The 25,088-nt window shown below is 38.6% G+C and overlaps 1 protein-coding gene across 2 annotated transcripts in view; it reads left to right on the forward strand.

Annotated features, from left to right (window-relative positions):
• The first annotated feature begins 517 nt into the window (after positions 1-517).
• The window catches only part of SPAST (spastin), a 49,816-nt gene continuing 25,245 nt past the window's right edge, over positions 518-25,088 (forward strand). Inside the window, exons 1-3 of one of the 2 annotated variants that reach the window (XM_055327352.1) lie at positions 518-1,198; positions 16,955-17,041; positions 19,824-19,907. In XM_055327352.1, coding sequence (XP_055183327.1) covers positions 775-1,198; positions 16,955-17,041; positions 19,824-19,907 — 595 coding nt within the window. In that variant the 5' untranslated portion in view covers positions 518-774. The remainder of the gene's footprint in view (positions 1,199-16,954; positions 17,042-19,823; positions 19,908-25,088) is intronic. The other variant, XM_055327353.1, reaches the window with a different exon arrangement.

A 25,088-nucleotide genomic window follows, 5' to 3' on the forward strand; every position in this document is an offset into this window, starting at 1 on the left:
CAGTACATATAGATCCGCCTCGTTCTTTTTAAATGCTCCACGGAATTCCATATGGTTGTCCCAAAATCCGTTTAATCATTTTCCTCTTGATAGACGATCGAAATTATTTTCATGGCACCCATTACTTTAGGAGATGGGAGTCAGAGGAATCCTCCTTTGCGGGAGTCGGGCAGAAAATGGTGAAAGGACTGTAAGAGCGATGACACTGCGAGCTGGGAGCCCTGCGAACCAGGCAAGCGCGACCCCAAGGCGCAGCTGTCCCCGCCGAGAGTGGGTGGCCGAGGTCCCCTCTGCCAGGCGGCTCCCGGCGACGGCGTTACCCGTAGAGCGACAGAGCCCGAGGACCACGTAGCCGAACTGGACGTTGGGAATCGTAGTTCCGCAGCGAAGGGGCGCGAGGGGCGCGGGCCGCACACGCGCAGTAGGAGCTCGGTCAACAAAGAGGGCGGCGTGCGCGCGCGCGCCGGAGAAAGCCATGGGCAGGCGTGCGCGTGCGCGTGCGCGGCCACCGCTCGGAGCTACCAGGAGGCCGGGGGGACGCAGAGCGGGCGGGGCAGGAGCCGCCGACCGCGGGAGGAGGAAAGGGGTTGTGCTCCTGGCCGAGCGAGGAGAGAGGGGCGGGGCCGGCGGGCAGCGCGTGGAGGTGCCGAGCTCCTGGGACCGGCGGGCGCGCGGGCGTCTGTGGCCCGCGCCGTCCCAGTGGCCGCCGCCGTCCTTGGTCGCCGTCGGTCTGCGGGAGGCGGGTTATGGCGGCGGCGGCAGTGGGAGCTGTGAATGAGTTCTCCGGGTGGACGAGGGAAGAAGAAAGGCTCCGGCGGCGGCGGCGGCGGCAGCAGCCCGGTGCCTCCCAGGCCTCCGCCCCCCTGCCTGGCGCCCGCGCGTCCCGCCCCCAGGCCGGCCCCCCCGCCCGAGTCTCCGCATAAGCGGAACCTGTACTACTTCTCGTACCCGCTGTTCCTGGGCTTCGCGCTGCTGCGTCTGGTCGCCTTCCACCTGGGGCTCCTCTTCGTGTGGCTCTGCCAGCGCTTCTCCCGCGCCCTCATGGCTGCCAAGAGGAGCTCCCGGGCCGCGCCGGCGCCGGCCTCGGCCTCGCCCCCCGCGCCGGTGCCGGGCGGGGAGGCCGAGCGCGTCCGCGCCTTCCACAAGCAGGCCTTCGAGTACATCTCCGTTGCCCTGCGCATCGATGAGGACGAGAAAGGTAAGTGCGGGGGGGGGGGGGGGAGGGAGGGCGACACCTGCGTCCCTTCCTGCGGGCGCCGGCGCGGGCGCGGGCGTGCATCCCCGGAATTGACCCCCCCCCGCCCCCCCGGCAGGCGGCCCCACCGGCCAGACCCTCGGCCTCCTCCCCGGGTCTCGGCTAGACCTCTTCCCTTTCAGGCGCCCTCGCTGGCCACCTGGCTTCAGACACCAGCCTTCCCCTCCACTTCTGCACCACCCAAGTCCCCCGGAGTCCCCCGGAGGCGGCCGGTCGTGCTACTGACAGTGACAGTTGCCCTAGAGTGACCCTTCCAGCGCCGTAGACGCTGTGTGGCTCCCAGAAGGTTTTGGTGTCGGAGAAGCTGTGTCTTGGAGGCTTTTAACGAAAGCAGACTTGTGTAGTGTCAGGAAAAAAAGAGAAGAAAGAACAAACGGTGACTTGATTTTGAAAGGAACAGCTGCATATGATCACAGCTAAAATGGGCATTATTATTATTATTATTTTTTTTAAGTTTCATGACTGTCGTTTTATCAGTGGGTCTCCTAGGTGTTTTCTTTATAAAGTTCCCTTTTAACATGAAACTTTTGCCCGTTAGATGTGCTTTCATCTAAATCCGTATTCCGAGGTAGCCTCCAAGTTTCTTGAATCGAAATGTTAGATAAATGAACAGGAAAAATATATCATTTCACAATAAAATTGGCAACAAGGATTTGTAGATTTATTTTTTAAGATTTATGTTTCTGGATGAAGGCAAGAATACCATATCCTTCAGATTTCTTTTAAGCTAACGTTTTTAAGTCACTCAGTGCACCACACTCTACTGTTAGCTTTGTGTGTGTTACCTAGTTAATCCGCGCAGTTACCCTGTGAGGTGAAGGTACTGTTGGTATCAGCATTTTACGGATGAACAAACTGAGGCTCAAAAGATTAAAGCAGGTCAATCCAAACCTATGCTAATTGCTAATAAACATTTTTTTTAATGGAAGATGAGAACTGAAGTTAAAAGGAGCCTTAACATTTTGAAAATCCCTCCTTTCATCCCTGCCTCCAATATGCTGAGATTTTCTTTTTCCTGTAACTACCAAAGAACATTTTTGTAACACACCTAGTTGAGGTGTGATACAACTTGCATTGTCAATTAGAAAAAAAAAAAAAAGCAGTCTGCAGTTCATTTGTAGTATCTCTCATTACTGTCAACTGCAGAAACTGTTCTGGAGTTTGCTTTTTGGAAACCTGTTTCCTTTGTGGAACTTAGGACTGAGAAGTATGATATAGGGAAAGAGGCAAGCATTCATGGTTTTGATTGTAAGGACAGGGGAGGTTAAGAGAGTTCTGGAAGGGACACATGCATGACTCAGTCAGTGGAGCTTGCAACGCTTGATCTGGGGGTTTTGAGTTCAAGCCCCATGTTGTGTGTGGAGATTACTTTTATTATTTTTTTAAAGATTTTATTGGGATCCCTGGGTGGCGCAGCGGTTTGGCGCCTGCCTCTGGCCCAGGGCGCGATCCTGGAGACCCGGGATCGAATCCCACGTCGGGCTCCCGGTGCGTGGAGCCTGCTTCTCCCTCTGCCTGTGTCTCTGCCTCTCTCTCTCTCTCTCTGTGTGACTATCATAAATAAATAAAAAAAAAATTAAAAAAAAAAAAAAAAAGATTTTATTTATTTATTCATGAGAGACACAGAGAGAGAGAGACAGGCAGAGAGACAAGGAGGCTCTCCACAAGGAGCCCGACACGGGACTCGATCCCAGGCATCCCGGAGATTACTTAAAAGAAAAATAAAATCCTTATTTAAAAAAAGAATTCCAGGAAGGAGTTCTATTTAAGAAAAGAATACCACGTGGGCTCAGTGGTTGAGCATCTGCCTTTGGCTCAGGTTGTGATCCTGGAGTGTTGGGGTGGGTGGGGGTGGAGCCCCACATCAGGCTCCCTGAATGGAGCTGGCTTCTCCTTCTGCCTATGTCTGTCTGTCTGTCTGTCTCTCTCTCTCTCTGTCATGAATAAATAAATAAAATGTTTATTAAAAAAAAAGATAATACCATGTGTTTGTGGAAGGAAGTGTTTTGTTGCCTGCTTCATTCTGTACCACCTCTTAGAACATCCAAGGATCCTTGGTGAGGATGAAGAAGAGTACCATCATCCCTTCCTAGAGAAGCACTGTTTTATTGCACTATCCAATTACAATAGAGTCCTCAGAAGTTTACCGATCTAAATCAAAAGATGTTTTGGAATAAAGGGTATATGTTTAAGATAGGTTCATTGTAATATTTACGGAAGAGAATGCAAGAAAACACAAGGAAATTTTATTTAACACTGAATGATGGCAGTTGGGAGGTGAGATAAGAGAGGGCAAGGAAAACCAAGGTATTAAAAGGTATTTTAAAAAAGACCCAAGGCTCTGAGATTTAAGGAGAAATCAGTTCTGTAATTAGAGATAAATGACAAAAGTAGAATTCAGGGGACACCTAGGTGCCCCTAGGTTAAGTGTCTGCCTTCAGCTCAGGCCATGATCCCAGGGTCCTGGGATCAAGTCCCACATCAGGCTCCTTGCTCAGCAGGGAGCTTGCTGCTCCCCTTGCTTGTGAGCACCCACTCTCCCTGTCTCTCTGTCTCTGACAAATGAATAGATAAATAAAAAAGTATAATTCAGGCCTTGGGTTTCATACTTATGACTTATCTTAGAGTATCCCATATATGCCTACATCTATTATATTTAATTCCTCTAAAATATTTTTTTAAGGGATGCCAGGGTGGGTCAGTGATGTAGCGTCTGCCTTTGGCTCAGAGCGTGATCCTGGAGTCCCGGGATCAAGTCCCACATTGGGTTCCCTGCGTGGAGCCTGTTTCTCCCTCTGCTTGTATCTCTGCCTCTCTCTCTCTCTCTCTCTCTCTCTCTCTCTCTCTCTCTGTCTCTGTCTCTCATGAATGAATAAATAAAGAAATCTTAAAAATAAATATTTTAAAAATATAAATATTTTCAGCAATCCATGGACCACATACTTCAACCTCTTTCTACTGATGTTTCTTTTCAAAGTTATTTGCTTTATGTATACTTTAGCTTCTAAAGTAGACATTGGAATTATAATTTTTAGAATGAGTTTTACAGTTGAGGTGTTATATGCTGAAACTAATTAAAGATTCATTTTCTTTTAAAAATGAATTAAAGCTAAGTTTATATTGTCCTACTTCTTTTCTATCTCATATTTTTCCTTTAGAATATTCCAGTTTTTGTACTTTAGCCTTAATCCAATAGTTGCAAGAGTTCATATTTAGAGTTTATCTCTCAGCCGTTATTGACAATGTAGAAGAATAAGAGAATTTTATTCTCCTTTCGCACTGCGTCAAGATATATATGAACGAATAGAAATAATTGTCTTTAAAGCAGTCTTAAAAGGTTTTCTAACTTTGTGTTAAACCATCAAGGGACTAGTAAGATCATGCACTACCATTCCCTTAGCAACTTGACTTGGCTTCTAAATACACTGTGAGCCCCCCTTATTTCATCAAGTGAAGTGGGATATTTCATACTGTTGTGGTGTTAAATAATTAAAACATTGGTTGCCTTGAAGTAATAAAGGCCAAATTAAATCTTATTTCAATAAAGTAGTGTATAAACATGGCTTATAGGATAACTGTTTATTTTGTATTTTATTCTTATGGTATACTCAGTTTTGATACTGAATTTTCTTTTTTTTTTTTTATAAGATTTTGAGAGAGTATGAGCAGGGGGAGGGGCAAATGGAGAGAGGGAAGCAGGCTCCCCACTGAGCAGGGAGCCCCTATGCTGATGCTGCTGAATCCCAGGATCTTGAGCCAAAGGCAGCTACTTAACTAACTGAGCTCTCTAGGTGGCCTTGATACTGAATTTTCATAAAGGCTTAAATTTGTCTGAAACCAAACTATTTGAAGTAGAGAATGATAACACAGCAAATTCTATTTACCTAATGTAGGGATATTCGAGTTCTATTCATTAAAACAAGCAATTACTGGATACTGGTTTATTTGCACAGCTCTCTTCATTCTAGATGCTACTTTAGAAAAACTTACTCTCCATTGAAATAAGACAGCATTTGCTATGTGATGTATGTTTTCATGCATATTATGTGTCTCTTTTTTTTTTTTTTCAAAGAAGTAATTTTTTGGATGTTTTCTTTAATTGTTGAACATCCTTGGAAAACTGATAACTTTTTATATCCATTATGTATATGGAGAAACTGAAATTTAAAGAGTGAACTCAAATTAGCAGAGCCAGGAACAGAGTTTAAGTGAACGGAAAATTATACCACTCATAATTTTATACTTTTTGCTTCATACAAAGCAGGTTCTCTGTTTTGTAATGCTAATACTGGGCCCCTTGGAATACTTGGGGGAAAAGAGGAGGTTGTTATAGTGGGTCTTTGGATTAACCAGAACATGACCTAACATGTTTGGCATGGCTCCTGCAAGAAGACAAGCCTGAGATCTCTTGGGTAATACAGTGGTGCAGGTTTTCTAGGTGTGGTTTGATTACCAGGAGTATGTAGAACTTGACAGTAAGGGCCCAGTATGTTGTATGAAAGAGAGAGAGCTGGTTTCTCAGGATATTGTAGGGCTGAAGAACCTGGCATCAAGGACAGAAATTGTCTAAATAGAATCCTTTTATATTTATTCCTAGTCAGTTTGTATTTAAAACATTAGGCTTTTAAAAAATTGTCATATAATTTTGTGTTCACGTGTAATTCAACCTTGCCCTATTTAAAACACACACAAGATCCCTTGCCTAACTATATTTTCAGAAGGTGAGGATAGAGAATAGAGGTCACAAATGTCAGATTCAGGGGCACCTGTGTGGCTCGGTTGAGTGTCTGCCTTTGGCTCAGGTCGTGATCCCAGGGTTTTGGGATTGAGCCCCACATTGAGCTCCCTGCTCATTGATGAGCCTGCTTTGCCTTGTACCCCTCCCAGCCCCCGCTGGTACGCATATTGTCTCTCACTCTATCTCAAATCAATAATACATTTAAAAAGTCAGATTTGGTATACTTCCTTTTAACCCTAAAAACTGGTCATCATTGTAAAAGGATTGATTTCAGAAAGTTTTCTTGGGCCTAATGATTCTGCTAATGATTACAGCAAGGAAAGAATTCTGATGGTGATATCACTCTTTTCCACGTGATGTCTCTCTTTTCCAAAAGAATAGCAGTACCTTTTATTAGATATACAACAAATATTTCTCATTTCTCCTCAAGAATATTTAGTGGCATTTACATTAAAGAGACAAAAGGCAACCACTGTTAGGAACTTTATCCCTTGCTCTGTTTTAGCTGTTTTTTTTTTAATTGCAGTTTATATTTTTCCTAATGTAGAATACAGTTAAACCCCATAAACAGGTAACTAGATTCCTAAGATTATTGTTCATCATCCTGGGGACAGTTAAGAAATAGGCAATCAGTAAATGGATATTAAATTATTTGAAAAAGGATCTTCTCTAACCCTTCCTGCCTCTTTTTCACTATCATAGTTCCTATGCACCACTCAATAGTAGTTGGCTTTTTTACTTCTGGCAAAGTATAGATTCTCTATTTTTCTACTAGTTTTCCTCTTTTTTGACCTATAATGCTCCTTGAGCTATATAATTACCAGCACACATATTAATGTGCTATTGTAGCCTTTTTTTCCCTCTTTACTCACACTAGACATCCTATAGAATAAAACTTGGAACACACATCTCAGCAGTTCACTCTAGTAGATGAGGAAAGAAAAATAATTAAAATCTATGATTACCCTAGAGACCATGTTTTACAGCTATGAAGGTATAGGATAGACATGCTAAACTTATTCATGTATTCACGTATATAATCCAGCTCGTCTGCAAATATTTTATGCTATAATAGGGGAGAGAATTAACTGCTATTCTTAAGTGGTCTTTGTCAGTGTCTTTCAGTCAACTGTCACTAGAACAGACACACCTGTAGTTGAACAAGTGGGATTTTTTTTTTTTTAAGATTTTATGTATTCATGAGCGAGAGAGAGGCAGAGACACAGGCAGAGGGAGAAGCAGGCTCCCTGCAGGTACCCTGATGCGGAACCTGATCCCAGGACCCCAGGATCATAAGCTGAGCCGAAGGCAGACATTCAAACCCTGGAGCCACCCAGGTGCCCCAGAACAAGTGGGATTTATTATTTTTTTGGGGGGGATTTATTATTGAAGCAGGGAGAATGCACACTATGGGAACAGTGGCATCTCAGGATAAGGGTGCTGGAAATATCTTATAGGATTGGCCTTGTATTAGGTGATTTTTGAGGAGGATTTAAGGAATTGGTTTTACTCTGCATTGGGTGCTGTCATGAAGTGGGGGTATTCTATGAATAAGTATCTTAAATGTGATCTAGAGAGAGGGAAGACTAGAATGAGTCTAAAGCTATAATTGATTGAGAAGCACTCATTAGTCTGAAGAGGAGATACTTGGTATTTCATGGCTTGGACAATATTCATGTTTTGTTTGGGACACCTGGGTAGCTCAGTGGTTGAGCATCTACCTTCAGCTCAGGGCGTGATCCCGGAGTCCCAGGGTTGAGTCCCACATCAGGCTCCATGCAGCAAGCCTTCTTCTCCATCTGCCTATGTCTCTGCCTCTCTCTGTGTCTCATGAATAAATAAATAAAATCTTTAAAATATATATATTCATGTTTTGTGTTTAGACATGATGTTGGAGTGGTCTTTTTTTTTTTTGTCTTGATCCATCACGATATTACAGAGTGACCTTATCTGATTTTGATATTCTGTGAGATTGTTTATGTTCAACAGAACACCAGGCCTAGCAGTAATGCCAGGTCAGCCCCTAGTTATACCAATGCCTTGCTGATAGTACTAGGCCAGCTCCTGGATGTCAGGGACTGCTTTTCTCTTTCTCAGCTTTGAGAGTCCAATTTTATCCTTTTTAAATTGTGGTGCCTAGTATCCAAAATGATACTTGAATTCTGACTATTCAAGATCTTGGGCAAGTTACTTACTACACTGAGTCGATGTTTGTAAAATACTCAGTGCCTGCACATAGTGGGTCTTCAGAAAATGGGACTAGTGTTATTAATTCAACAATCCCTTTAAGACTATAACCCCTGGAAGTTAGGTTAGAATACTGCTAAACCTTGATACTTGATTTCTGTCACCCTTTTTAGGTATACTTACAGCAGTATAAATGAAATTTGAGGAAGAAGGATAATTATCTAGAATAATATAAAAATATTTTTTGCTAATTGTGACCCTTCGTTCAGGATAAAAACAGATGGAAGTCTCCCCCTAAGCTCACCTAGTATCCTAGTTTTTTATTGTAAAAGATAAAAGTAATAATTTTGTACTCATATATGAAAGTAATGCAAGCCTCTCAGTAGAGAATTTGGAAAATAGAGAAAATACATAGAAGAAAATTAAAATTACCTACTACCTATAGTAAATACAAAAAACTTTAAGGAAGATAAATTAATTGATATTCTTAAGGTTTAAAGAAAATGTCCAAAACTGAAATGATTTCTTTACATGGGATTTAGAACCTTCCCAATTAAATGAGAAAGTCTTTATTTCAGAAATACACTTTGATGTTGGAAAGTAAACGCAAATGTGACCTTTTTGCTGAGTTAAAACACAGTAGAAAATATCCTTTCTATAATAGTGAACTATGAGAGAATTAATCTGGGGGCTATTCGCTGATGCTTTATGATCCCTTTGGTTTATTTGGGTTTAGCACACAGTAAAATCTATTATAGGATTTTTTTTAAAGATTATATTTATTTGAGTGAGAATGAGCATGAACAGGAGGAGGGACAGAAGGAGGAGAAGCAGATTACCCACTGAGCAGGGAGCCTAATGTGGGGCTCAATCACAGGACCCCAGGATCATGACCTGAGCCAAAGGCAGATTCTTAACTGACTGAGCCACCCAGGTGCCCCATTGTAGGATTTTTAAAGATACCTGTTATTCTGCTAATAGTGACACTTGCAAGTTGCTAGCAGAAAATTTTGTAGGAAAATGAATATATTTGTTCTCTGGAATTATTTGTAGGCAAATACTTAAGGACTAGATAAGTAAAAGCAGTGGTTTTATAGAACTTAAATGAGGAAAAATCACAAACATAGAACTGTGCATGCAGTTTAGGAGTAGAATGATTTAAATTAGCAAACAAATGTAGTAAGTATGATAAAGATGGTAGAAGTACTGTTTATATGCCTCTTTATTGTTTAAAGTATTGTCACATACCCTATTTCATTTGATTTTTGCCACAATTCAGGGTTAGGTAAAAGAAATGTCATCTTGTTTTTAGGTCAGGAGACTAAAGTTCAAAGAGATTAACTGACTTTCCCAAAGTCATACTGCTAGCTATTAAATGATGAGCAAGGACTTAAGTCCACATTTTGTAACTTAAAACACATAACTTCTCTCCACCCCAAACTACTCTTTTGACCCTTCTCATGGCAGTGTGGTACTATTAACTATCTGAATGAAAAGATGCAGTAGATAATTCATAACTTAGTCTATTATACTTACCTCTACTTAAAGATAGGTATCATTAGTATTTCTGTTGCTTATACAATAGCACATACTCAAAAATTAAAATAATGGGGGCGCCTGGTGGTTCAGTTGATTAAGTGTTCAACCCTTATCAAGCTCACGTCATGATATTGGGATTGGATTGAGCCCGCCCTGGGTTGGGCTCTGTGGCTTTGTGCTCAGCACGGAGTCTGCTTGAGATTTCTCACTCACTCTTTTTGCCTCTTGTATAAGTACTCATTCTGTCTCTAAAATACATAAATCTTTTTTAAAAAATTAAAATAATGAACAAATATAGAAAGTAAAAGTCCTCTTTAATCTTATCCTAGGGAGATGATTACTAATAAGTTACCTGACTTTGTCTGCCTATATATTTATTAGAGGGGAAAAATGTTACATACAAACTGATCTGTAACTATTTTCCTTAATGTATTGGAACTCTTTCCATTTCCATATACTTTATCTTCCCCTTCTGTTTTTTGTTTTTTTAGTTTTTGGGTAAACTTTGATTAAATTATACATAAAGTGCACAGTTACTATATTGCTTAATGAATTTTCAAAAGGAATATAGCAGTTTGAAATCCCACCAGGTCAAGAGATAGAATATTACTCCAGAAGCCTGCCTTTGTCATGCTCTCTTCCACTTACTACCTTTACTACCTTTCTCCATCCTTGGCAAAGGTATCTACAAATCCTAATTCTAACACTATAAATCCGTTTTGCCTGATCTTCAGCTTTACAAATGAAATCATACAGTATGTGTTCATTTTGTATATGGCCTTTTTTGCTCAGTATATGCTTGTCAGATTCTGTGATATTTCACATGGTACAGTTTTTTCATTTTCATTGCTGTCAGCAAATTGCTTATAATGGGTCAGTTAGTAATTTTTTTTACTGTAAAGCATAGATAACATAAAATTTGTCCTTTTATTCATTTTAAGCATGCAATTCAGTGGTATTAAATACATTCCCAGTGTCATGCAACCATCACCACTATCCATTTCTAGAACTTTTTATCATTCCAAATAGAAACTTATACCCATTAAACAATAACTGCCCACCCATCTCCCTTTCTCCATCATCCCCTTCCTCAGTCCCTGATAATTTCTGTTCTACTTTCTGTATCTATGAATTTGCCTGTTCCAGGTACCTTGACTAAATGGAGTCCTACAATATTTTTGTATCTGACTTGTCTCACTTAGCATAATGTTTTCAAGGTTCAGCAGTCTTGTAGCAGATTTCATTGCTTTTTAAGACTGAATGATATTCCATTATATGTATGTGCCACATTTTGTTTAACCATTGATGGACGTTTGGGTTGTTTCCATCTATTGTGAATAATGCTACTGTGAATGCTGGTATATGGGTATCTGTTTGCTTCCCTGCTTTCGCTACTTTTGAGTATCTACCCAGGAGTAGAATTGCTGGATTATATGGTAATTGCATGTTTAACTTTTTGAGGGACTGCCAAACTTTTCCACATCATTTGTACTTTCCCACCACCAGTGCATGAGGGTTTCCACTTACATTTGTTAGTTTCCAGGTTTTTAAAATAATAGTCTTCCTAATAGATGTGAAGCAGTGCCTCATAGTGGTTTTGATTTGCATTTCTCTAATGATTTATGATGAGTATTTTTTCACTTATGGACCATTTCCATATCTTCTTTGAAAAATGCCTAAGTCCTTTGTCAGTTTTTGTGTTGGCTTTGATTTTTCTGTTGGGCCATTTAGTTAGTATTTTAACCTCCCTGTCACAATATTTTAAGCTTTCTGAGTGCTCAAAATCTCATACAGTAGATGTGATCCAGTAAAGTTTTTTTGAAGATTTTATTTACTTCTTTGAGAGAGAGTGTGTGCACATGTGTGAGTAGGAGAAGGGGCAGAGGGGGAAGGAGAAGAGGGAAAGAATCCTGTGTGCTGAGTGCAGAGCCTGACACCAGTCTCAATCTCAGGATCCCAAGATCATGACCTGACCCTCAATCAAGAGCCGAAGCTTAACCAACTGAGCCACTAGGTACCCCTCCAGTAAAGTTTTATGTACAAAAACAGGTAGCTGACAGTACTTGACCTTTGGGCCATTGTTTGCCTTAAATTATGTAGTTCACTTGTAGTTCAGATTATCAGCTAGTAATGTCAAGTACAACAGTGAATGTAAATTTCTTTTTTTTTTTTTTAAGATTTTATGCATTTATTCATGAAAGACACAGAGAGAGGCAGAGACACAAGCAGAGGGAGAAGCAGATTCCCCACAGGGAGCCCAATGCAGGGCTTGATCCCAAGATCCTGGGATCATGACCTGAGCCAAAGGCAGATGCTCAACCACTGAGCCACCCAGGTGCCCCTAAATTTCTGCCTCTTAAATCTTCTTTTGATTTAATATAACCTGGTTGGAGTTTTGAGTGTTATTTGGGGCTATAGAGGTATGAAAAATGTGTAAGGGAAACTAAGAACTAAGGGCCTTTTGTGTGCTGGGGACCATTGGAAGGTTTGATTTTTCTGCTGTAATTTAGTCAAAAGGATGATCAGTGGACAGGGAGGACTATAGCTTCCTTTACCTTAAGGTATTGAAGTGATGTGAGTATGGTTTCCAGCCCTTGTGCAGGCTGGCCTAGTTCTTAAATCTTTAGTAATGGAGAGTCCCAACCAAAACCCTGGAATCTTTGCCACTACTTCTGGGCATGCCCTGAAATTCACATTTTGTTTGACTCAGTTCTGTGAGTCTGCTGAAAGCTCTGCTTAGTTTCTTGGCCACTTTTGCCTTCAGAATTGGCAGTTGCTTCAAGTTGAAAAGCGCCCCAAATACCAGGCCCACCTCTGTTGGCTTTTTTTCCTTTCATATTTTGGTAATTTTTGAAAATAACCATCCTAATGAATGTGAAATGGTTCCTTTCCAAATTTGGGTAATTTTCACTGTTTTGAAAACTCTCTGATCCCTTCAGACAGACGTTTTAAAAATAATTTTCTGCTTTTTGTCTTCTAATTTTACTCTTGTAATGAAAATTATAGTTCTGGTGTTATATTCCATGCCACTGAATATCATACATAAATGTTGGAAGTATTGCACTTTTTAAGTCAGATTTATTGAGGTATATTTTACATTGAGTAAAATTTAACCTTTTATGAGTGTGTAGTTCAATGAGTTTTGACAGTTGGGTAACCATGACAACAATTGATAAACTGAATGTTTAATCACCCCAGAAGCTCCTTTGTAATCAATCCCCTTGCCTTCTCAGTAGCCCCTGGAAATCTGATCTGTTCCTATAGTTTTGTCTTCACTGAGTATTATTTAAGTGGAATCATTTTGAGATTCATCCATGTTCCTACACTGACCAGTAGTTTGTTCCTTTTTATTGCTGAGTAATATGCTGTCTATGGATATGCCACAGTTTGTTAATGCATTCACTAAATAATGGACATCTGGGTTGTTTCCATTTTTTAGCTTGTACAAATAAAGCACTATAAACATTCATATACTAATCTTTGATGCTTTCATTTCTTTGGGTAAATACATAGAAGAAAAGATTGCTGGGCCATAAGATAAATATCATAAGAAACTACCAAATTTTTTTTTTAAAGAACCATTTATTTACTTATTCATGAGGGACACAGAGAGAGGCAGAGACATAGGGAGAGGGAGTAGCAGGCTCCCCATGGGGAGCCCAATATGGTACTCAATCCTGGGACTTCAGGATCATACCTTGAGCCCAAGGCAGGCGCTCAACTGCTGAGCCACTCAGGCGTCCCTACCAAACTCTTTTTAATGTAGCTCTACCATTTTATATTCACACTTGGAAACATAAGTAAGGTCCATTTATATTTTATCTTATAATTTTAAGTGCTTTAAGAAATTTTTGAGTATAGTTGATGTCTTATAATTTTTTTCAATTTTAAATTAGGTACTTAGTGGTATTTTGTGATTTTAATTTTGTAGTTCCCTAACAGCTGATGATGTTGAACATCTTTTCTTGTGCTTATTTGCCATTCGTCTTTCTTTTGTAAAGTATACATTATCCAATTTTTTGCCCACTATTTTTTAATGAATTGTTTTTTTAATCGTTGTATTTTAAGAGTTCTTTATATATTCTGGTTATGTGTCCTTATTAGTCAGATTGTTTTGCAAATATTTTCTCCCAGTCAGTTTGTGGCTTGTGTTTTCATGTCTAACTCTGTCTTTTGAAGAGCAGGAGCTTTTAATTTTAATGGAGTCTAGTTTCTCAGTTATATCCTCTTAAGGTTTGTGATTTTTAGATTCTATTCTAAATCTCTGCCTAAGCCAAGATCATGAAGAATTTTGTCTGTTTTCTTCTAAAAATTATGTAGTTTTAGGTTTTACATTTAGGTCTGTGATCCATTTCAAATTAATTTTTTCTGTGTTGTGTGAAGTTTTATTTTTTTGGCCATTATTCTAGCATCATTTTTTGAAGAGGCTGTTCTTTCTTCATTGAATTGCCTTGTCATTCTTGTCAAAGTCAATCAGTATTATATGTGTGGGTCTATTTTTGGACTTTCTCTTCTGTTCTACTGACCTATATGTCTATCCTTTCTCCAGTAGTCTTGTACTTGTAAGTTTTGTAGGAATTATTTGTGCATTTTCTATCATCGTACCAACTTGTGAGATTCAAATAATGCAGCAAATCAGCTACCTCTTATCAAGAATGTGAGGTAATTGAGTAATTATTGAGCATGTGAATTTATTTATTTATTTATTTTTAGAGAGAGCATGGATAGACGTGTGCATATGTATGTGTCTACACACTCGAGCAGAAGGGGGAGGGGCAGAAGGAGAGGGAGAGAATCTTATGTGCGGAGTCGAGTATGAAGCTTGATCTCATGACCCTGAAATCATGAATGACCTGAGCTGAAACTTGGAGGCAGATGCTTAACTCACTGAGGTACCCAGGTGCCCCAAGCAGGTGATTTTATTTGTAATTAGTCATTTAATTTGCTTACAGTAATATACTAGAACTCCTTAAAGCATTTTTTGGGGTATTGCCAGTGAGAACTGTCATTGACTGCTATTAGGAGTGGAAATTGGTACAAGCACTCTCAAAAAGTAGTTTCTTCATTTCTAGTGAATGGAGATAAGCTATGACTCATTAACTCTACCTCTTAAGACATACACCCTAGAGGAATTGGCACATGTATGTAAGACGACAGATACAAGCATGTTTATTGCAGCATTATTTGAAATAAAATCTGGAAACAGGGCAGCCTGGGTGGCTCAGCAGTTTAGCGCTGCCTTCAGCCCAGGGCATGATCCTGGGGTCCCGGGATCGAGTACCGCATCAGGCTCCCTGCATGGAGCCTGCTTCTCCCTCTGTCTGTGTCTCTGCCTCTCTCTCTGTGTCTCTCATGAATAAATAAATAAAATCTTAAAAAAAAAGAAAAAAAGAAAAGAAACTGAAAACAACCTAAATATGTTTTAATAGAAAAATAGTTGAATAAATTGTAGGATGATAAAGGATACTATATAGAAATCAAAATGAGGGAACTAGATCCTCAACATAGTAACATAGATCTCAGAAGCAGTACATAATTTTAAAATAATACAAATACAATAGAAACAGCAGAAAAACATATACTAGAAAGATACACACTGAATATATTACAGTGGTTTCTAGAAAGGAGCATTAAAATGGGAAGAGGCATAAAAAAGAAACTTTTGTATCTGTTAGATTGTAATTTATTTTAAAACAAATTTAAGCAAATGTGACATTGTTATCAGTTACCATCACTCAGAATGCAAATGCTATTTTACTCTTTTCTGTAATTTTCCCCCTTTTCTCAAAAAACTAAAAATACACATAAGCAGATTTTTTTTAATATATAGGAAAATAAGCATCCAAATAGTTTGAATTGACATATAACATATTCTTAATAATTTCTTCATGTTTCATTATCAAGTACTTCTTGAACCCTTATTCTGGCTCAGAAACTGTGAAATACTAATGGCATTATAATAAGGAAGAAATTACCTCATCCCAGGGGCTAAATAATAGCTAGTGATTTATTTGAGGAATGAAGGAAGGGGTAGGTGGTATACACTCACAAGGGGACAGCACTTTTTAGTTGTTTTGTGTGGTAGTTATAGTAAGACTTCATCTCTCTTAATCAAAGGAGTCATGATTGATTGGCTTTGAAATTTCAAATGATATTAAGGAATGACATTGGAATTTTTGTTTGATTAAATAGGAATATAAGTTTGGAAAGAAAAGCTGATTCTAATAGATGATTTCCACCTTTACTATATCTCTGTGCCTCTTAGGCTTTTGCAGATTCTAAGGACTAAGAAATTAATTTTCAAAAACTGAGAGTTGCATATGATTGTTCTCACTTTACAGAGGCACATGGGTGACTCAGTTAAGTGTCCAACTCTTGATTGAACCCCATGTTAGGCTTCTTCTGGGTGTGGAACCTGCTTAAGATTCATTCATATTCTCTCTCTCTCTTCCCCCCTCTTTTTCTCCCTCCCCCTCTGCCATCCCTCCCTCCCCCCACATGTGTGCAAGCTCTCTCTCAAAAAAAAAGAGGAAAAAAGAATGTCTAGTTCCTTGGCAGATAAATGTTTACTAATTGAAAATAAAATCTTAAAAAAAAGAAATATCCTACACACATTTTGATTTGCTGAATTCTTAGATCCTTTTTAACTCGGATCAAGAATTAATGTTATAAACCAGTCATTTGTTTCAAAGAAAATGGATGTGTTACTAAATGCCATACTTGTAATCTCATGTATCAGTTCTCATGATGCAGTCATTAGTTAAATAAAAACTAACGCCAGAAAGTAGGCACCCAACAATGAACAAATTACATCAGATTTCAATACTATTGGATGAAACAGTGCTTTTCCCCCCATTATTGAAATCATGCTTATATATTCTAATAGTATGGATTTTGAAAACCATTTATTTAAAATATATTCTCCCTAATTAAAATTTCTTTCCATAGTACAGTATTTCAGTGATTATAAGCATCAATATCATGAGATGGCAAACAAAGGACTCACAGCCCTAAAATTTTGAGAAACATTGAAGTCTATACCCCCCTCTTGGAAATTCATATGTACATTAGGATGCTAAAGGTTTAAGAAGTCATATAGTAATATTTCTCAGATTTATATGGTCACAACCTGCTTTTTCACGTATTATCTAATAACAGCATTACTTGGGGAATGTTTAGTATATTCTAGTATATAACGTATAATATATATACAAATAATTATTTCTATTTTAAAGCAGGACAAAAAGAGCAAGCTGTGGAATGGTATAAGAAAGGTATTGAAGAACTAGAAAAAGGAATAGCTGTCATAGTTACAGGACAAGGTAAGATTATATTTACATTTGTTTCATAGCCATCCCAAATTATATTCACATGATGGCCCTAATTTCAGATATAGCTGCCTTTCTAAAAGTATTTGACAGATTTTTCAAATGTTATTATTAACATTTATAGATTTACAATTAATGCTTTATTACCTATGCTAAAATCTAATTTATAACCAGCTGTGCTTCAACTTGATTACCTGTAACAGCCCAGTATATTACCTGTGTCCTCTCTGACCCGCTGTTGTTGATGGTTAGCCTCATTTTTTTTTTTTAAAAGAAGCTCCTCTTTTTTTTTTTTTTTTTTTAATTTTTATTTATGATAGTCACAGAGAGAGAGAGAGAGGCAGAGACACAGGCAGAGGGAGAAGCAGGCTCCATGCACCGGGAGCCCGACGTGGGATTCGATCCCGGGTCTCCAGGATCGCACCCTGGGCCAAAGGCAGGCGCCAAACCACTGCGCCACCCAGGGATCCCGGTTAGCCTCATTTTTAGCTCTATTTTGAACCTGGTCCTTCCCTCATTGTCAAAAAGGAAGGCATAGTTAATTAGACTCCCTTTTCTGTTTGTGGGTAATGCTTGACTGCATATTAGAATATGAACTATAAATGTCTTACTTTGATTCATACTTGGCTTTTTGAAACCTAAGCAGTCATTTCTCATCTTTACTTTCTTATCACCTAAAATTAAAAATTAGTCTAATTTTATCTTTAAATATATAGGTACTATTTATTGCACACTGTGGTGTGTGCCCAAACATCATTGTGTGTACTTCATGGGTGTTATCTTTTGCAATTTTTACCACACTCTGAGGCTGCTGCTGTTATTCTTATTTTTCATATAAATAATCCTAAGTATGAAGAAGTTCAGTAACTTGCCTAAGGGCTCATAGCTAGCATGTGGTAGATGGAGTCAGGCTTTGAACCCAAGCAATCTGACTTTGGAGCCTGAATTTTTAAATATTATGCTGTGATTATTGTGTAGTATGTGGGCACCACTATTAAACAGAGTGTTTCAGTTTGTCATGCTAAAATAAATTCAGAAGAAAAAATAATAATATGTAGGCTGAGAATCTTAGCCTTATGGATCAGTCTACCCAGTGGTTGTTTGTTGTCTGGTTGGCTGACTCTGTTACTTACATCAGCTAATCTCTAATAATTACAGTGTGTCTAACATTTGTCAGGTTTTTTTTTCTCCTCTTTTTATTTTGAGTGCTTCTCTAGGTGCTGATGTCCTGCACAAAAGAGAGCAGAATAGAACAAATACATATGGGAGGTTAGGCCTTTGAGTCTTTCCATGAATTTATGAGCATGACTATATGAATTATGTACATAATGTATTTGCTGTTATTTGTCAATTCCATGGAAGAAGAACTAGAAGAAAAATTTGTTAAGAAAAATAGTATCTCATTGAATCGAACATGCCTTTGTACCATTAAGAGAAAAAACAATGACAGTCAACCTATGATACCTTCTTTTCTTGTCACTTGGAATTTAACTTTTACTTTATTGCATGTACTGTCTTCATTCTATTTAGACATAGCTATAATTGCAGTATTAGTATCAAGGACCAAATATGTTCCTGCACAGGAAATGACAAACTGTGGTATGAGTGCAATTTGGCTGATAGCTTTAGTAAGTTGGTACTGGTTGTAAAATACATCTCTTGAGGCTCCTGGATGGCTCAGTCAGTTAAGCGTCCAATTCTTGATTTCGGCTCAGGTCATGATCTCAGGGTTGGAAGATTGAGTCCCACAACAGGCTCTACGCTGGGTATGGAGCCTGCTTAAGGTTCTCTTTCTCCTTCTACCCCTTTCTCTCTCTTTCTCTCTCTCTCTCTTTTAAACATTTATTTGTTCAAGAAAGAGACAGAGGCAGAGACATAGCCAGAGGGAGAAGCAGGCACCATGCAGGGGGCTCAATGTGGGACTCGATCCCGGGTACCCAGGATCACGCCCCGGGCTGAAGGTGGCACTAAACCGCTGAGCCACCCGGGCTGCCCACCCCTCTCTCTTAAACACACACACACATATCTCAATTTCAGATGATTTTTTTTAATGTAGAGAAAAAATATTTCTGAAAATCCATGAAATGACATGTGAAATCCATGAAATACCACAATAGATCTGAAACCATCATAAGAAACTGTAACTGTTATTTTATTTTTATTTATTAATTTTTTTAAACATTTTATTCATTTGAGAGAGCGAGCAGAGAGAGAGTACATGGTCAGGAGGGAGGGGTAGAAGGAAAAGGAGAAGCAGACTCCCTGCTGAGCAGGGAGCCCAATTCAGGGCTTGATCCTAGGATTCCAGGATCATTACCTGAGCCAAAGGCATTTGCTTAACCAGCTGAGCCACCCAGGTACACTCCTGTAACTGATTTTTTAAAAGATACTAATTTCTTTATAAAGACCATGATTCAAAAAAAAAAAAAAATTAAAGACCATGATTCCCAAGGCACTTGGGTGGCTCAGTTGGTTAAACATCTGACTCCTGATTTCAGCTCAAGTCTTGATCTCAGGATTGTGAGATTGAGCCATGCATCAGGCTCTGCACTCAGTGGAGAGTCTGCTTCTCTTCCTCTCCCTCTGCCCCTTTGCTTGCACGTGCATGCTCTCTCTCTCTCTCTCTCTCTCTCTCTCTCTCTCTCTCTCAAATAAATAAATTTTTAAAAAGGAAAAGACTATGACTCTCTATGAGATTAGTTGGGATAATATTTTATCTTGAAGTAATATTAGTAGGGAAACACAGATGTTTTAATTTTTTTCCCCTTTATTCCAGGTGAACAGTGTGAAAGAGCTAGACGCCTTCAAGCTAAAATGATGACTAATTTGGTTATGGCCAAGGACCGTTTACAACTTCTAGGTATCAATTAATGAATTGTATAACTGGAATGAGATGTATTTGAAATGTGTGTTCAGTGAAACTTTAAATGTGGATGGAAATAGATCAATAATCTTAAAAATGTGTTCTAGACTTTTTTCTAACTTATAGAAAATTTCTAACATATTCCAGATAGAAGAGTATAATGGATTATCACTCAGCTCTAATAATTATTAATTCATAGTTTTGATTTATCTACTCAAGAACTGGCAAATTACAGCCTATGGACTAAACTCAGTTTAGTGCCTAATTTTATAAGATGGTACACAGTTACTCATTCCTCTCTCTGTTACCTGGATCCTTTCATACTACAGTGACAGAATTGAAGAATTGATAACAGAAATCATACAGCCCTCAGAGCCTGTCAATAGAGAACTTTAAAAAGTATTTTAATATTTACTATCTGCCTTTATATAGAAAAAGTTTGCCAACCCCAGTAAATCCCTACCTACTCACCCCCACTTCATATTATGTTGAAACAAATTCTTGACATCTTTTTATTTCACTTACAAGTATTTCATATTCTATCTCTAAAAGATAAAAATGCTTTAAAAATAATATTGCCAGAGGTGCCTGGGTGGCTCAGTGGGGAGCCTGCTTCTCTCTCTTCCTCACCCTGTGCCGCCCCCACCACCACCTACTCATGCTCTTTTTCACTGTCTTTCTCTCAAATAAATAAAAATCTTAAACAAAAAAAAAGGGACGCCTGGGTGGCTCAGCGGTTAAGTGTCTGCCTTTGGCTCAGGGCATGATCCTGTAGTCCTGGGATCAAGTCCCATATCGGGCTCCCCGCATGGAGCCTGCTTCTGCCTCTGCCTACATCTCTGCCTCTCTGTGTCTCTCATGAATAAATAAATAAAATCTTTAAAAAACAAAAATTAAAAATAAAAAAGTAAAATAAAATTACCAAAATGCCATTATTCCATCGAAAAAACCCAATAATTTCTTTTAGTATTAACAAAAAATAATAGCCAAAGAAATAGTGTTCAAATATAATGTGTATATAATAATTATATGTCTAGTTAGTATCTCAAAATTTAATAATTCTTACTGTTTTTCTAATAAGTTTTTGAAGCAGGATCTTAAAATTCATATGATATGTTTCTTTTAATATTCAAGTTCATCTGTTTTTCTTTTTCTTGTAATTTATTTGTTGATGAACTGGATCTTTGACACATTGTGATTTCCTGCAGTCTTTCTTTTGCTCTGTGAATCTCCATGGTACCTTTTAATATGGTCTGCCCTCCCTATAGATTGATAGTTGGATATAGAGCCTGGATTGTATTGACAGTTGATTTTTATTTTTTAATAAGACTACTAGATAAGTGGTTGTGTGTTTATTTGACTATAGTTCTGACATCTTGTGATGGTAGTAGGGGTTGATGACTGATGCCTACTGACATAATTCTGTCGTTCTTTATGCATTTATAAGCTGGGAGAGGCCTATAAAGAGAAACTTTCGATCTTCTATTTGAAGGTATAGGTTTTAAAAATATTTTTTAAGGTAAATTTACCACTGAAGCAAAGTAGAACTAAAACCCACCCTTCTTGAGTGATTCTCTACTATAACTGGATGTGATAAAAATAGATATTTGGTCAATAGGCAGATCTTATGTATTTATTGCTCTGTGATTTGTGGTAAGTTATTTAGCATGTTTGAGCCTTTTTCATCTCATTTATAGTATGCTGATAGATAATATTTATCCCACCATATGTGACCATTGAATTATTGAAGGAACTTAATCATAGTAAGTACTCAAAAATGCTGGGTTTTACTCTCCTCCTTACCTGTCTGTAATCACTACCTTGCTTTTGTGGAAAAATGTATTTATACATGCATACATAAATATTCATTCATCTATTTACACACATAAACATCAATCTATTCATTCTTATATGGTCCGTTGTGTTTGTAAGTTTTTTGCCCCACATTGGTGAAGAAGCCTTTAATGTTTTCAGGGGACTGACAATACAGTGTTCCCCTCGTTTCTGTGGCTGACAGAGTTTGTCTTCTTACTTCCTATGTGATGATTATTACTGTATCAAATAAAATTAAATATTATATCTGAGGTTATTGTAGTAAAATAATTGTTCACTTGATACTTTCTATGTGTTTTAGCTATAATACCTGTCACTATGTGTACAAAGTATATAAATGATGCAGGAACATTTTATAGCATGCTTCAAATTGAGTAATTAGGAGCTGGTTGTTATCTTTTGAAGATGTGGTATGACAAATTATTGGAAGCATCTCATCAATTATAGACTTGTCTTTAAATACAACTTTGTAATTTTTTAATTTGTGTTATTAAAGGAGAGAACAAAAAAAGGATATATGACATGGAGCTAGACATTAAAAGAATTGATATTTTGGATGTCATTATCTCTTGTCATCCTCAAAAGTGCTATGTGCGCATTGAAAGATGTTACTTTAAAAAAGAAGAGGTGGACTAGAAGGCATCAACATATTCCTATCTTATGAGAACTCAAAGTCTAGGAATATATATACCAAAGACAGTAAAAAAAGAGCTATGTACAAGTACATAGTAGAACATATTTGTGTATTGTGTATTGGTTAAGAAATGGAGTTTTTCAGAGGTGGTATGCCCAATAGTTATCTAATTAGTATGGAGAATCATACTGGGAGTTCCCCATACGGTCTGGTTTGAGGGGATGAAGACTCTGATAAAATGGGAAGAGTTCCTATATATTATATATCTTCAAGTTAGTAAACCTTCAAGCAAAGCTTAAGTATAAAAACTTTCATAGATAAAAAAAAATTTTTTGGCATACCTGGAGGTTACCCTATTGTAAAAAAACAAATATGGCTTCATTCAGCATCCATTTATGAAGTCTTTATTCTGGACCAGGTAAAGTGCCAAGGTATAATTAAATTTATTCAGTAATTCACATATTTACTGGGTGATTACCATGTTCTAGGCACTTAGGATATAAACAAGGATCTTTCCTTTATAGAGTTTTTATTCCAGTAGGGGGAACACTTGACAGTAGGGAGTAAACATAAAAAATAAATAAGTGGGCAGCCCGGGTGGCTCAGTGGTTTAGTGCCGCCTTGAGCCCAGGGCCTGATCCTGGAGACCCGGGATCGAGTCCCAAGTTGGGCTCCCTGCATGGAGCCTGCTTCTCCCTCTGCCTGTGCCTCTGACTCTCTCTCTCTCATAAATAAATAAATAAAATACTTTAAAAAATAATAGATAAATAAGTTATATAGTATGTTGGAAGGTGATAAATATATGAAGAAAAAAAAAGTAAAACGTAGTAATGGGGATTAGGAGTGGATGGGAGGTGGTTTGGGCTTTTAGTTTTAAATAGGATGGTCAGGAGGCACCCGGGTGGCTCAGTGGTTGAGTACCTGCCTTTGGCTTAGTTCATGATCCAGGGTTTCTGGGATCGAGTCCTGCATTGGACTCCCCAAATGGAGCCTGCTTCTCCCTTTGTCTCTGCCTCTCTCTCCGTGTTTCTCATGAATAAATAAATAAAATCTGATAGATAAATAAATACATAGATAGATGGTCAGATATGCCTCTGAAAAGATGACTTGAGTTAGCTGTGCAGGTATCTAGGAGAAGAATGGCCCAGAGAGAATTAAGAGTTGGTATAAATCCCCTAAGAAAACATAAGTGGTGTGTTTGAGAAGCAATGAGACCAGTGTGCCCCAGCAAGGAGAGTATGGTAGAGATGCAGTCAGAGAACTAATAGGACAGAGGGGGTTCATCCAATACATAGGGTCGTATCAGCCACCATGAAGACTTGAGCTTTTACCACCTGAAATGGGGAGCAGTTATAAGGATTTTAAAGAAAGGAATGATATAATCTGACTTAAATTTTAATTTTTTTTGCAGATTTATTTTAGAGAGCACAAGTGAGGGGAGGAGAGGCAGAAGGAGAGTGAGAAAAACAGATTCCTCACTGAGCATAAAGTCCCACTGGGGTTTAGTCCCACAACCCTGAGATCATGACCTGAGCCAAAATCAAGAGTAGACCACCCGACTGACTGAGCCGCCCAGGTGCCCCTGAGTTAAATTTTAAAAAGATCTCATTGCTGATAGACTCCAAGGATAGAGCCAGGGAAAGCAAGTAGGACCATTATTGAATTTCAGTAAGCCTGGAGAAAAATGATGAGAGGCTTGGACTAGGATGATATGAAGAGAAATTGTAACAAGTGGTTGGATTCTGACTATATATGGTTATATTTGAAAGTTGATCAAACAGATTTACTGATAGATTGGATATAATGTTCCTCTCTTAAGGTAGTCAAGATATAGTGGGGGATGCAGACACATAAATAGATGAATCTTTATCACTGCAGGATGGAGATACACAAATATTTTGTAGGGGTGGGAAAATAAGTGTCTGAGAAATATTCCTGGAAGAAGTGAAACAAAGGGGAGGTTAAAAAAAGATAAAGCTTTATTTTATTTTATTTTTAAATATTTTATTTATTTATTCATGAGAGACAGAGAGAGAGGCAGAGACACAGGCAGAGGGAGAAGCAGGCTTCATGCAGGGAGCCTGATGTGGGACTCGAACCTGGGTCTCCAGGGTCAGGCCCTGGGCTGAAGGCGGCGCTAAACTGCTGAGCCACTCAGGCTGCCCAAAAAAAGATAAAGCTTTAAAGAATGTTTGGGGAAAAAAGACATTTCAAGAAGAAGTAACAACATGAACAAGGACTCAGTGTAAGAAATAGCATGGCAGGTAGGGAAAGGTGGTGGTGGAGAAGTGAATTTAGGATTGTTCGGTATGTATAAGAGAGGTAGGCAGATCATGGAGGGCCTTAATGTTATATAAAGAGGCTTGAATATTGATCTCTGGGCAAGGGGAAGCTGCTAAAGAGTTATGTGGTAAGATTTTCCTTTTAGGCTGTGTTGTGTAGGGATTACACGTGAGGGGATCAAGAAGCAAGATGATGGTTTTATTTTAAATCATTAATGAATCTACACAACCTTTAATGATTCCAAAAGGAAGCATTAAACTAAATTTACTTTCTTTAACAAAAATTATTTGGAGCAGGTTCACATTAGCAGTATAACTACAATTGTGTTATATGTATATTTTCACACATATAAATCTAAACCCTACGCACCAAAAAAAGCCACATCTGTGGCTTTTTATTCCTGGTTATTAGTTATCAAAACCAAGGAT

This window comes from Nyctereutes procyonoides, unplaced genomic scaffold (genome assembly GCF_905146905.1).
Source record: "Nyctereutes procyonoides isolate TBG_1078 unplaced genomic scaffold, NYPRO_anot_genome, whole genome shotgun sequence".
Lineage (NCBI taxonomy): Eukaryota > Metazoa > Chordata > Mammalia > Carnivora > Canidae > Nyctereutes > Nyctereutes procyonoides.